The following is a 14,972-nucleotide window of genomic DNA, read 5'->3' on the forward strand; positions in this document are numbered from 1 at the left end:
ATCATTATACTATACTGTTCGTCTTCAGCTTTGTAAGGAGAACTTAACTACTTACTTGCAAATAGAGCAATAAATAGTTGAGTTCTTAAGAAGCTTACATTCTGGGGAAATGAGGGAGGAGACAGCACATATATTTAATGAAAAGACAGAGAAATACTACTCCCTCCTATCCCCCTTCTTTCTCCCCTTTTCCTAACACCTTCCCTCCTTAGGTAACCAGTCTCTTTAGTTTTTCATTTAATCCTTATATTCCTTTTGTATAAAGGAGAAGAGATATGTTTATTTTTATATTATTTTTCTTCTTACATGAAGGTTATTATACTATAGACTTTTGGTATTTGCTTTTTTATTTAATGAATTGTCCTAGGGGGTCCATTGGGTTTTAAATAACATTATTTTAGATGTTCATGGTATACGTCTTCCCTCCACCCCTCTAAAAAAATCTTAAGTCTTGTGTGTTTAATAATAATAAGTACTTTTTTAAAAACTGCCTTTTTATTTACTTATTTTTGAAGAAATGCTGCGGTGGAGAAATAGGAAAATGGTGGAGAGAGATCATAGGGTGGTAGGGTCACATAAAGCCTCGAGTGTCAGACTCAAGTCTAGACACAATCCTATTATATCTGAGTTTCTCCATCTGTTGTGGGCTGTTAAACAGGCAAATTCCTGACAAGAGGTCTGGAACAGAGCCTAGGTGTCATCATGTGTAACAAGCTCCCCAGGTGCTTTCTGTGTAAGGGCTACACATCACACCTGAAGAAATCTGAAGTGCAGGTCAGACAGTATCACTGAACAGAAGGCTTGGAAACCCATGCTTTAGATAACACTCATGAGTTCAAGGCCCTGGGGAGGTTAGGGCTGAGAACATCTCTCCATCTTCTGCTCAAGACATAGTGAGGGGCGGAGAGTGCTGCGTCTCAAGGAAAGGCAGTTCTTGGCAAGACTCCAGAAAATAAGCTAACAAACAAAAACTCTTCCATGTTCCTAGTCATAATAACATGGCAGTATTTGTACATACGAGTTCTGACCATTGCAGAAAATAACCATTAATCAAAAGAATACCTGCTTAGATGGAATGCTGCCATCCTGCTTACTTCTGAGAAGTGTTGTTTAATTTACTAAATTATTTCTAACTTCATGTTCTTTAAATAATTTGTCACTTTAAGATTGAATCCTCCTTTTTTGGGGTATGTTTTTTACCTTAATGGTTTTCTAAATTGTTCCTATCATAAGAAAGGGTAAGACTTTATAAACATTTTATTAATAACTATAAATAAGAAAGTTGTTAATCTCTATTTTAGGGTGGTTTACAAAGAAGTGCAAGTTCTGTATTTTCTTTACTACTTTACTACACTTACAGAGCAGTGTTTCTTAGATTGTTGTCAGAAGCTACAAAGAATCAGCTCATTCCACCCAGACCTTCTGAATCCGAATCTATAGGGGCTGGAGCCTAGGTGCCTGCAATTTAACAGTCTACCCCAGATGATTCTGATAGACACTAAAATTTTAGAAAGAGCATTTGAATATTCACCCTCTTGACTCATAGTCATGTGTTAAATAAAAGTAAATGTTAGCCTCTTATTTTTTAGAAAAATATAAATAGGACAAAGAGTGTTAATATTTTCTTTCTGAATTATCTTATGAATATTTTCTTTCTGAATTATCTTATGAACTGTCTTTGGAGCATGCACAGTCTTAGAAACTGCTGTTTCAGACCATGTTGACTTTTCTCTCTAGTCAAATAATTACTTATCTCTTACTAATTCTTTTATATTAGGTAGTAGACTAAAACCCATACTTCACTTACCAGCCCAAAATTATATTAAAAGCTGGCGACTCTTAGCTCTTCTAGTCTCTAACTTTTCTAAATTTCAGTGGAATCGCTATTCTTCACGAAGTCTTTTTTTTTTTAAATAATCTTTTTTTAATGGGAGTCACGTGGCCAGCAGGCAGAGCGTGCTGACCTGAGCCCCCTTTTTATTCTATTTAAGTCTTTTTTTTTAACATTCATGAAGTCTTCATTCTACTCTTCATACTTGCATTTTATGTCCTCTTACGGTTAGTTCTTCCATACCCTAATCGTGTTTATTCATAAGATTAAGAAATGGGTTTATGTTGAAGTGTTACCTTCTAGGGTTGTTTTACTACTTAACATTCTTTTTTCCTTCTTCTAGAATGGAGAGAGACCATCTCATGAAGTACAAATAATAAAAAATATGCCCCAGATGGCAAACTTTGTATACAACATGTACATGCATTTGATACAGACTACACATCATTATCATCAGGTGAGTTTCTCAAAATTGACTTATTTTTCTTGCTGTAGAAATAATTTTCTTTTTTTTCGGAATAAATCTTTAAAGTACCTAATTCCTTGTGGGAAATCAACTAAACTAAAGCAGGCTATTATTATTTATGTAACATTCATATTTTTAAAACATCTTTATATAGATAGAATTCCACATACAATAAAGTCCACAAACTTAAAGTGTACAATTTTATATGTTCTGGCATAGGTGTTTACCTGTGAAGCTGTCGGCGCAGTCGAGATAAAGAGCATATCCGTAATCCCAAGAGTTTTCGCTTGTGCCCATTTGTAATCCCTCTTTCCCTTCACCAGTCCCCTTTTTACCTTCCCAGGCAGCCAAGGATCTGCTTTCTGTCATGATAGGTTTGCTTCCATTTTCTAGATTTTTATATAAATGGAATCATACAGTAAGTAGTCTTATTTTTTTTGGCTACTGTTGCTTATACAAGTCTCTGCACTTTATCTTGGGTAGACACCTAAGAGTGGAATGGCTGGATTATATGTTAAGGATGTGTTTAACTTTTTAAGAAACTGCCAACCTGTTTTTCAAAGTGGTTGACCCACTTTACACTCTCACCAGCAGTGTGAGAGTTCTGGTTGCTACACATCCTCACCCTCACTTGATACGGCAGGCCTTTTTTAAATTTTGGCAGTTCTAATAGATATACAGTGGTTTCAGTCTGGTTTTAATTTTCATTTCCCTAAGGACTAGCGATGTTGAGCATCTTTTCATGTGGTCATTTGCCATCTGTATATCTTTGGGGATGTGTCTGCTCAGGTTTAGTGCTCATTTTTTTATTGGATTGTATATTAAGTTTCAAGAGGTTTTTATTTGTTCTGGCTACAAGCCCTTTATCAGATATGTATTTTACAAATATTTTCACCCACTCTGGCTTGTTTATTTATGTTGTGTCTTTCAAAGAGCAAAAGTTTTAAATTTTGAAGTTCAGTGTATCAAATTGTTCTTTTATGATTCATGCTTTTTGTGTCCTAAAAATACATAGCCTAACTCAGAGTTACAAAGGTTTTTTCCAGAAATTGTGTAGTTTTAGGTTGGATGATCAGGTGTGATGCATTTTGAGTTAATTTTTTATATGATACAGGTAGGATTGAGTTTTATTCATTTGCCTGTGGATATCCAGTTGTTTCAGCACCATTTTCCTAATAGGCTGTTTTTTTCTTTGTTGACTTGCTTGTCATCGTAGTCAAAATATCAATTGACTATATATGTGAAAGTCTTATTCTGGGCTTTCTATTCTGTTCCATTGTTCTGTATATCCCTTTGCCATGACTGTACTACCTTGATGATAGTAGCTTTACAGTCAATCTGGAAATTAGATAACGTAAATCCTTTAGCTTTGTTCTTCATTTTAGAAATTGTTTTAGCTATCCCAGTTCCTTTTCTTTTTTTTTTTTTTGAGACGGAGTCTCGCTCTGTCGCCCGGGCTGGAGTACAGTGGTCGGATCTCAGCTCACTGCAAGCTCCGCCTCGCCGGTTTACGCCATTCTCCTGCCTCAGCCTCCCGAGTAGCTGGGACTACAGGCGCCTGCCACCTCGCCCAGCTAGTTTTTTGTATTTTTTAGTAGAGACGGAGTTTCACCATGTTAGCCAGGATGGTCTCGATCTCCTGACCTCGTGATCCGCCCGTCTCGGCCTCCCAAAGTGCTGGGATTATAGGCTTGAGCGCCCGGCCTTCCTTTGCTTTTCTATATACATTTTAGAATCAGCAGGTCAGTTTCTACCCCCAAAGGCATGCTGCAGTTTTTAAAAGGATATTTTGAAGAGTAGGATTGTTTAGGATCCATTTGGGGAGATTAACATCTTCATGTATTGAGTCTTCCTATCCATGAATAAGATCTCTCATTTATTTAGATCTTCTTTGAATTCTCATCAGGGTTTTGTAGTTTTCAATATACAAACCTTACACATATTTTGTTAACATTTTGCTAAGTATTTTTCTTTTTCTTTTTTTTTTTGCTGCTATCGTGCATGGTACTTTTAAAAAATCTTCAAGGCCGGGCACGGTGGCTCATGCCTGTAATCCCAGCAGTTTGGGAGGCTGAGGTGGGTGGATCACCTGCGATCAGGAGTTGGAGACCAGCCTGGCTAACATGGGTGAAACCCCATCTCTACTAAATATACAAAAATTAGCCAGGCATGGTAGTACATGTCTATAATCCCAGCTACTTGGGAGGCTGAGGCAGGAGAATTGCTTGAACCCAGGAGACGGAGGTTGCAGTGAGCTGAGATGGCACCACTGCACTCCAGCCTGGGCGACAGAGCCAGACTCTGTCTCAATAAATTAAATGAAATTAAATAAATAAATAAATAATTTCAATTTCCAGCACTGTAAGCAGAGTCCCTGATGAGACAGTTACTAGACTGCCATGGGGCAAAGGGCAGGCTAAGCATATAGAATTGCTCCGGTTTTCTGGTTGAACAGGACAGAAATTTTGTTCCTTGCTGCTCCCTTCGACCATGACTTTGTCTTAAGGCCAGGCTCCTCTCTACCTCTCACAGGGCTCTTTTTCTTTTTTCTTTTCTTTTTTCTTCTCTTTTCTCTTTCTCTTTTATTTTCTTTTCTGTGTTCTGTTCTGTTCTGTTCTGTTCGAGACGGAATCTCACTCTGTCGCCAGGCTGGCGTGCAGTGGCACAATCTCAGCTCACTGCAACCTCCATCTCTCAGGGTCAAGCGATCCTCCTGCCTTAGCTTCCCAATTAGCTGGGACCAAGCTTAGCTGTTTTTGTATTTTTAGTAGAGACAGGGTTTCACCATGTTGGCTAGGCTGGTCTGGAACTCCTGACCTCAAGTGGTCCACCTGCCTCAGCCTCCCAAAGTGCTGGGAATGCCACCATGAGCCACCGCACCCAGCTCACAGGGCTCTTTGATTAAAGTTGACCCTTTCTTGAGTTAGTTTTATAATCAGTCCTAATCAGTCACTATTTTTTGCAGAAATGTTTACAGCAAAGTCTGTTGCTTAAAAATCTAATGGCTTTTCGTGGTTGTTTTCCTCTCTGAAGATTTTATATGTATTTTGATTATCAGTATATGACATCTGTGTAGGCATATTCCTTGGTGTTAGCAGGACCTAGACCATTGTCATCAGAGGTGTTACGTCTGTAATGTAAAATCATCAGCACTGTTTTGGAGAACTCTAGAATGATCATGTGAGAGCTTAGCTTTATAAGCTGTTTTTCATATTGGTATTGTCTTTTTTTTTTTTTTTAATTAGACTTTATTACAACTACCACCTGCTATGGTAGAAGAAGGTGAGGAAGTTCAAAATCAAGAAACAGAATTGGAAACAGAAGAAGAGGCTATGACTGTTCAAGTTGACATCATACCCAGTCCAACAGACACCAGCTGCAGTCAAGAAACTCCAGCCTTTCAAACTGACACCACTCCTAGTCAGACCGAGACCACCGCCAGTGAGACAGGAGCCAATTCCAATCCAGAAGCCATCCCTGCTTTATCTGAAACCACCACTACTGTGGCAGGAGCTGTATCTGCACCGGCAGAGGCTTACACACCTCAGGATGCCACATCTGCCCCAGAAGGGACCAAGTAGCCAAACTGTAGTCCTAACGGAGGACATGTCATTCAAAAAGTCTGAGTAAAGTTATTTTCTGTATTTTATATTTACTACTGCCATTTTACTGTCACTAATTAATGTTCAGTTCTTATATTAACTGATGTTGGTGTCTTGAATGTATTTTTTTAAATTATGTGTATGAACAATTCTAGTTTCATTTGTTCAGCCAGAAGAGTAAATAACCATTCCTCTCATGTTTTGATCACTGAGTGTATCTGTAATCATACCTACATTAAAATCATTTTCTGTAGAATATATAATATATACTGCACATTTTTAGTGAACTTCTCTAAAGAAGAGGACAGAATACACCAGACTTAACCATGTTGAGAAGGAACTTGTTTCTTCTGTTATACTATCAAATGCTTAAATTCTGTTTCCTTTTTTCTTACTGTTCTTTACATAAAGTAATATCTTTATGTAAAGATACTACTGGCAGTAAGACACAGGTTTCTCCGATCTATCACTGCATTTCCTTCTCTCAAATCTTAGAATCACCTAAGATACCTGTTTATTCTTGAGGCACACCTCAGACTGAATGAGTCAGAATCTCAGGATTAGAGCCCAGGAATCTATATTTTAGGAGGTTCTCCACACCACTAATGTTTGGGTTGCTGGCAGAGTGGCATCAGCCAAGGCTGGTGAGGCTGAGCCAGGATTTGTCATCAGCTAAATAGGAAGACTCTGCCAAATCAATCTGGGCAAGAAGCAGGATCCTGAGTCTGGGCAATGAGAGTCAGAGAACTTAACTCCTGTGTGCAGGGTAGAATTTTCCTATGGCAGAAATTCTGAGTTTTCTGCCTTATTTTTCTTGGGATAATCAGCCACAAGGAGACCTTCAGGTAAAATGTGGTTCAAATATGGGAAAGCAGGGGTACTTAGGACCTTGCTACTCAAGTATGATTTGTGAACCAACAGCATCAACATCGTATTGAAGTTTGGTATTTATAGAAATGCAGAAGTTTGGGCTCTGCTCCAAACCTATTAAATCTAAATCTACATTGCAACAAAGTCCCCAGGTGATTCACAGGCACTTTGTAGTTTGAGAAGCGTGTACTAAGATTACTGTGTTGTCTTCACATGAATGAGGCTATAATGGTAGAATTACCAGTGAATGTGACTAATGTTTTCTGACAAAGGACCTCTGCTTATAAGGTCCCTGGGCATGGTGCCCAGAACTGGGGAAAAAAAAAAAAAGAAATGTTTATGTGTATGTGTAGAGGGGAAAATTGCCCACTAGTTCTCTGTTTCCCAGTTTGATCATCTGTTAGAGTATCTAAAGGGGAGCATTTCCCCCAAAGTGTCTCCTCTAGTGCATCTACCTATGGGCCTGGCCATGTCCAAGGAATCTTTGAAGAAATAAGCAAGAACTGCACACTACCATTGAATCCTTCTGGTCCTGACATTTTGAAGGAATGATTGCTTCATAAGGAAATTAAACCCAGAAAGTCAAGTCAGTTATATTTTTGAGTAACTAGTGTTTGCTCAGCTCTACCGGGCTGTGTTGAATAGGGTCCAGACTCTCATTTTATGATGTGTCCTACTGCATCAGGACACTTGTGTCAGTGTCAGGTGAGGAGGGGAGATGAGAGTGACGAGGCGATGAGAGGAGTGAAATACGAAGGACGCAATACTAGGAAACCCAGGTCTATTTGTTATCAGAGTAAGGATCAAGCCAGATAGATAGCCTGTTATGTAATTTCTCATTTTGAAAGCAGGTGCTGTGGGCATCTGTATGCACTCCTAGAATTATTTTCATTTGTAAATATATGGTATCAGGCCAAGCAAGGGAAAGAAGCTTTACTGTATTACCATCTTTCCTGGAAAAGATAGATTTTTCTCTCTCCCTTAGGGGATATGAGGTATGATACCTGCAACCAAAATAAGTGGACTGTTAAGCTGCTCTCTCAACTATTTTCCAAGCAATGTACATCACTCTTGCCTAGATGAGTGACCATACTTTATTCTTTGCTGCTTGGTTTTTCTGTCACTAAAAAGCAAATTTAGGTGGAAGATGGATGGGTAAGTCCTTTGTCCTTGTCAAAAGAATTTAAAAAGGGGTAAAGGCGGTGGGATTTGAATTCTTTTAAACTGTTTATTCATTGGAAAGGCAAGTGAGTGGCAGTTGACTATAGAATCTTGGGAATTTTTGAAGGAATTTAAGAGCTCTACTTATTTTAAGTAATGAGGAAACAATCAGAGAGACTTAACCAGGGTGGCAACTGTGGATGAGTGGGGTAGAATCCAAGTCTACAGTTCTACAGCAGTGCTTTATTTTTTCAATCAAGCATACATGAGGGATTGCTTAATAAATTCAAGAGTTTTCTATATAATTTGAGATTACTACAGACACAGGTACTCTAGCCATGTGACTGTTTCAGATTAGTGTTCCCATTGCTCTCCATCCTGTTTTTCATGTCTAAATATGTCATGATTTTAGAATCTCTTTTTAAAGAAAACCAAAGAGGCATGCCAAAAACAATGAGCATGAAATGAAGCAAGTCAAGTATTTAGAATTTCTTTTTTCTTTTTTTTCTCAAAATGCTGAGTTAAGAAAGTTCATTGCCAACAGTTGAGAATAAATAGCTCTATTGATTTAGGCAAATGAATGAGAAGATCTAAACATTATCAAGACTCCTGAAGTTGGTGTAATAAAAGTTGAGATGTTTTGCTAGATGCTGAGAGAAAAGGCATAAATGGGCCATTTGTGCTTCTGTAAACAAATGAAATTTTGTAATGATCAGGAGACAGCATGATACTGTAAAATACAATTTGGACTCATCCAGACCTGGCTCAGAATTTTAGCTAATTTGCTTATCAGCATTTGGTTTGACCTTAGGCAAATTTTATAACCTCTCTAAGCCCGTTTTCTTTATCTGTAAATAACAGGGAAAAGATCTGTTTGGATTTGGGGCAGGAGAGTTGTTTGTTTTATAGGCTAATGTTTATAAAAATAATCTGTCACTTAGGTGCTTAGTAAATACCAGTTTCTCTCTCTGTTTTTCTTCAAAACTTTGTTGACAATGTAGGATATTGCCAACTAATCCTTTGACTTGAGTGCTTAGCCATGCCCCAATCCAAGGAGCATGAAGGATGATCAAGAAGGGGACACCTAGTGGCAGTTGACCTTTGAGGATCTGTCTAGGATCGAGTCTACTGATTTGGGACCTCTGAATCAGTACATTATAACATCGAGGTGATCTCTGCCAAAATTAAAATTCTGGCAGAACAGTATAAGCAGAGGAAGACACTAGGTCTTTCTGAAATATGGAGCTGATAACTTCCTTCAGTTCTGAATTCTGTACTGTCACACCCCCAAATCATCTATATTGTTGCATGTACTTAGCTTTGTGCCTTGAATTGCTATTTCCTTTTTATCTTGCACTCAGATGGTATTTTTAGAGATGTTTCTTCAATCAAAACAAGATAAAGGTTTAAAAAAAAAAAAAAAGTGACCCTTTTGCATAAGCCAGAAGAGCAGTGCCTTGCTTCCTGTGAAAAATGCTTGGCAGTTAGCCTGTGTAATTATTTAGCAATCATGTTAATAGATGTTTAAGAATAATGGAACTGGAGCTGTACTGAGCCAAGGGTGGAAATGAAGACATGTGAGACTACTTTTTCTTCATCCACCGATACTCTTCAGTTACAAGGATTTAATTTAAAAGAGTTTTAATTAAATGGAATCCAGAAGCTTTGGACGCTCCTGTTTTTCTTCTTAGAGACAAAACTGGAACTTGACTCAGAATGCAGCATGGTACTCCTGACTGACAGTGTGCCAGCTTTATTCACTTATCTCTCTACCTTTTGGCTTACATTTATTTCAGGGCTGGCTGACCTTTTGAGCTTATGTACAAAGATGGCTGATACCATTATTTTTCAACATACATTACAGAAAATACTACTCTTGAAAAATACTGTGAGAAATATGTTCTATGGCCAGATAGGTTTGGGAAACAGTGTTCCTCCTTTGCAGAATCACAATGCACTGTTAGCTAATTAAAGGCTCTCAGATGTCCCACTGGAAATAATCATGTTTAGCTTTGTTTAACCTAGCATTTCCCAAACTTAATAGAGCATAAAACTTTTTTTTTTTTTTTTAATAAGATACTTTGGTTAGCTGTTTTCTTAGAACACAATTTGGGAACCAGTATTGCCGGGCGCGGTGGCTCCCGCCTGTAATCCTAGCACTTTGGGAGGCCGAGCCGGGCGGATCACCTGAGGTCAGGAGATCGAGACCATCCTGGCCAACATGGTAAAACCCCGTGCCTACTAAAAATACAGAAATTAGCTGGGCATGCTGTCAGGAGCCTGGAGTCCCAGCTATTCTGGAGGATGAGGCAGGAGAATCACTTGAACCCAGGAGGCGGAGGTTGCAGTGAGCCGAGATGGCGCCACTGCACTCCAACCTGGGCGATGAACAAAAACTCCCGTCAAAAAAAAAAAAAAGATACCTTAGATAGCTATTTCCTTAAAACACAGTTTGGGAACCAGTATCTTTACATTGGCTAAAACTGTGAATCTCCCTTTAAAAATAAAGCCCCAAAATACATTTTTTTTTTCCTACAGGTAATCAGAGGGTGAAGTAACACAGCCGAAGAGGAAACCAGAAGTGAAGTGATTTGTACAAAATGTTGTAATTTATTGAGTGTCATGTGGTATTAATAGCAACATCCTGAAAAAGCAAATGAATAAAAGTTTGGTCAATGTACCATGACATTCCTTCATGTGAGCCTCCTAAGAAAAGGTCACTGAGCATTCTCTGTTTACATTTTAATTTTAGACTCCAGAATTTCACACTAAGTTTTTCTTCTCATTTCTCACGCAGTAAAAGAAGAGTTCATATTTCCAATGTGTCTTGCTTTCTGTTCTTTAATTTTTGTTTCCTTAAAAAGTTTAAATTCCAAAAAGAGAAAAGGATTACTTAGCATAACCAACAGAGGTGGTCTGGAAATAATAAAAGAAAATTAGGGCAAATATAAAACATGAAGACAGTTTCCTCTTATAAGAATGTTTCACACACAAGGACCACAGAAGTTGCCTTGCATTAGGTAGATTGAATTCTTTCTTGATCTCCAGAAATGACTGCCCCACAATCCTCTTCCCCTCCACCTTTGATTTAACGTTGTGCACTCTCTCTATTATATTTACCTCTGTGTTGCAATCTACGTTCAAGAACCTCAAAGGTAGCCGCTTCTCTTTGAAAGATGCCTGGTTTAATATAAAAAGCTCTTTTAAGAAGCTGAATTTATTGACATTTTTCGAAAAACAATTCTGGATGGGAAGTGATCCTTTTCTACTTTAGTTCACTGATTGATTTGGGCCATTTTTGATTGGTTGGTTGGTTAGTTTTTTCCAACTGGTTTCTAGTTCAGTTGTCCACAAAGTGAACTAAAAGTGCTTGCTATGTTACTATATTTTCATTGCCGGCTTGCTTCCAGTGCTGGTTTCTTCTAATCTCAGACTGCCGTGAGAACAGTGTGGAATAGGAGTAGGCCTCGTTAATTTGCATGCCATTTCGTTGGTTGACTACTTTTCACAGAAGTGAATTGAGTTCAATATAAAACTTTGAAGATGTTTATGAAACTAGTATTTGTATATTAATAGACTACTGAATGCCAACTCTGCCAGGCAGCAATGCCAGAAGCAACTCTGGTACTTTATAGATGAGAACACCAAGGCATTGGGTGATTTGCCTGGGACACCACAGTTAATTGAACTGAGACTAGAACCATCATACAACTTTTAGGCAAATTCCTTACCATGCTGCTCTTTACACTTCTTTGCTTGAGACACATTAAAGAACAGAACAACACCAACTGTGCATGAGTAAGACAAGCCTACGAAATAATTTCTCTTATGGTCAATATACCAAAGAGACTAGGTTGCCAAAATCAGGATAGGAAATAAAAGGTCTCTAAAAAGAATGTCCCAATGTTTGCGATATTTATTCTTACAGGAGAAAGACAAATTAGTATTTGTTTTGGTTTGAAAAAGGAATGCGAAACACATAATAGGAAGGGACTCTAGTAATACCGTATGCCTCAAAATGCTAATTATCCTAAAGTCATTTTATATTTACGCAGAAGCAGAGCGTGTTAAGTAATCATAGTTTTGAAAGTGTGATTTCTGAGTGTGTTACCCTCGACTCTTAGCTTCTCAAGAAAAGTAACCGGGACGTGGTGTCTGCTTCTGTTGCCTTTGCCTCTTATTCCCTAGTCACTATGTGTGAGCACATCTCCATCCACGTTGGCCACGCTCATGGCCAGACTGATAATCCCTGCTCAGAGCTCTGCTGCCTGAAACATGGCATCCAGCCTGATGGCCAGATGCCAAGTGACAAGACCACTGGGGGAGTTGACTCCTTTGACATCAGTGAGACAGGTGCTGGCAAGCATATGCCCAGGGCAGTGTTTATAGACCTGGAGGCCACATTCATTGACAAAGTTCACATTGCCATCTACCACCAGCTCTTCCACCCTGAGCAGCTCATCACAGGCAAGGAAGATGCTACCAATAACTATGCCCAAGGGCACTATACTATTGGCAAGGAGATCATTGGCTTCATGTTGGATCAAATTCTCAAGCTGGCCAACCAGTGCACAAGTCTTCAGGGCTTCTTGGTTTTCCATAGCTTTGGTTGGGGAACTGGTTCTGGGTTCACCTCCCTGCTGATAGAATGTCTCTCTGTTCATTATAGCAAGAAGTCCAAGTTGGAGTTCATTTACTCAGTGTCCCAGGTTTCCACAGCTGTAGTTGAGCCCTATAACTCCATCCTCACCACCCACACTACCCTGGAGCACTCTGAGTGTGCCTTTGTGGTAGACATCTGTCATAGAAACCTCAATATTGAGTGCTCAACCTACACTAACTGCCTTATTCTTTAGATTATGCCCTCTATCACTGCTTCCCTCAGAGTTGATGGCTCCCTGAATGCTGATCTGACAGAATTCCAGACCAACTTGGTGCCTATCCCCACGTCCACTTTTTTCTGGCCACATATGCCCCTGTTATCTCTGCTGAGAAAGCCTATCATGAACAGCTTTCTGTAGCAGAGATCATCAATGCTTGATTTGAGCCAGCTAACCAGATGATGAAATATGACCCTCGCCATGAAAAATGATGGCTTCCTGCCTGTTGCACTGTGGTGACACCATAAAGATGTCAATGCTGCTGTTACCACCATCAAGACCAAGCACAATATCCAGTTTGTGGATTGGTGTCCCACTGGTTTCAAGGTTGGCATTCATTACCAGCTTCCCATGGTGGTACCTGGTGAAGACCTGGCCAAGGTACAGAGAGCTGTATGCATGCTGGGCAATAATATCACAGCCATTGCTGAGGCCTGGGCTCACCTGGACCACAAGTTTTGATGTGGTGTATGCCAACCATGCCTTTGTTCACTGGTACATTCGTGAGGGGAGTAGAAGAAGGGTTTTCTGAGGCCCACGAGGAAATGGCTGCCCTTGAGAAGGTTTATGAGGAGGTTGGTATAGATTCTGTTAAAGGAGATGGCAAGAAAGAAGGAGAGAAATATTAATTATCCATTCCTTCCAGCCCCGCAATATGTCTTATTCCCATAATTTAAGCTTCAACATTAATTGACAGGCATCAAAGCTTTCTGGTTAGATTGTTTTCACTCAGTGGGGATCAATGTTCCATATGTACCTGTAAGACTTTTCCATCATGTCTCAAAGTAAAGGCTTTAAGATTAAAAGAGAGAGAGAGAGAGATTTCAAATAAAGGGAAAAACAAGATTTACCAAGACTTAACATTTTTAATCATTATACATCAGCTGGGTCAGCCTTCTGATTACACTTCCTAACACAAACCCAGCATTAATGCATTTGGGAGCTGAAAATAACATCCATATGAGTTAAAGTTCCCAGGAGTAAAAGTCTATGTGTGAAATAAATCAAGATCATGTTATGTAATTACAGAAATAAATTGTGATAAGTTTTTTCAGGGCTATCATTGTAAATCTTGATCTAGTTGAACTCTTATTAAAGGAATGGGTTCATTTGAGCAAATGGAGAATATGTCTGCAGAAATACGGTCCTACCTTGGGGAAAAAGTCATGAATGTCAACTGCGATAGCTCAGGAATTAAATTGATCAGGCAGATCTCTTAACTTGCCAATGTACTATTAATAGTGGGCATGAGAAGTGAAATTGTTGGTTCTTGTCTAGAGTTAACAATGACTGGAATCAACTTCTTTTGCCCTGGCTAGTCTGAAAAATAGAATGCAAGTCAAACGAATGCAAAGATCTCTGACATCAGACTCAGTGCTGTGATAACAGATTAAAGGTATCAGCTATGAGGAGTTCCTTAATTAGCAGGACCTGGCATGAAGCAGGACATGCTATATATCAGTAGGCATTTTGGGACCCTGAAGGATACATTTGATACGTTTTGTGATGCATATACATTTATTTTTTGAAAACAATGACAATAGGAGTGTCTTTTTTCTAGTCTAGCCAAAGGTTTGTCAATTTTATTTATCTTTCCCCAAAAAACCAACTTTTCATTTTGTTGGTCTGTATTGTTCTCTAGTCTCAATTTCATTTATTTCTGCTCTAACCTTTAGTATTTCTTCTACCAGTTTTGGGTTTGGCTTGTTCTTGCTTTTCTAGTTCCTTGAGGTTCATAACTGGGTTGTTTATTTGAAGTCTTTCCACCTTTTGGATACAGGTGTTTATTGCTATAAACTTCCCTCTTAGTACTACTTCTGCTGTATCCCATAGATTTTGGTATGTTGTATTTCCATTTCCATTTGTTTCAAGACATTTTAAATTTCCTTCTTAAAGTCTTTATTGACCCATGCATCATTCAGGGGCATGGTGTTTAGTTTCCATGAATTTGTGAAGTTTCTGAAGTTCCTCTTGTTATTGATGTCTAGTTTTATTCCATTGTGGTCAGAAAAGATACTTGATATGATTTCTACTTTTTAAAATTTGTTCAAAATTGTTTTGTGCCATAAGATTTAGTCTATTCTAAATAATGTTCCATGAAAAGAAGGTACATCCTGCAGCAGTTGGGTGAAATGTTCTGTAAATGTCAGACCTATTAGGTC

At 38.8% G+C, this 14,972-nt stretch overlaps 1 protein-coding gene and 1 pseudogene across 3 annotated transcripts in view; both read left to right on the forward strand.

Annotated features, from left to right (window-relative positions):
- The window catches only part of AQR (aquarius intron-binding spliceosomal factor), a 134,940-nt gene extending 124,330 nt beyond the window's left edge, over positions 1-10,610 (forward strand). Inside the window, exons 34-36 of one of the 3 annotated variants that reach the window (XM_033190658.1) lie at positions 2,175-2,288; positions 5,543-5,923; positions 10,469-10,610. In XM_033190658.1, the coding sequence (XP_033046549.1) occupies positions 2,175-2,288; positions 5,543-5,878 (450 nt within the window). In that variant the 3' untranslated portion in view covers positions 5,879-5,923; positions 10,469-10,610. Of the gene's footprint in view, positions 1-2,174; positions 2,289-5,542 lie in introns of all 3 variants that reach the window. The other 2 variants (XM_033190659.1, XM_033190657.1) reach the window with 2 other exon arrangements.
- Positions 10,611-10,887: 277 nt separating this feature from the next.
- Positions 10,888-14,528, forward strand: LOC117070915 (annotated as a pseudogene).
- Positions 14,529-14,972: the final 444 nt, after the last annotated feature.

The sequence above is a fragment of the Trachypithecus francoisi genome, unplaced genomic scaffold (assembly GCF_009764315.1).
Source record: "Trachypithecus francoisi isolate TF-2019V2 unplaced genomic scaffold, Tfra_2.0 Lachesis_group3, whole genome shotgun sequence".
Classification (NCBI taxonomy): domain Eukaryota; kingdom Metazoa; phylum Chordata; class Mammalia; order Primates; family Cercopithecidae; genus Trachypithecus; species Trachypithecus francoisi.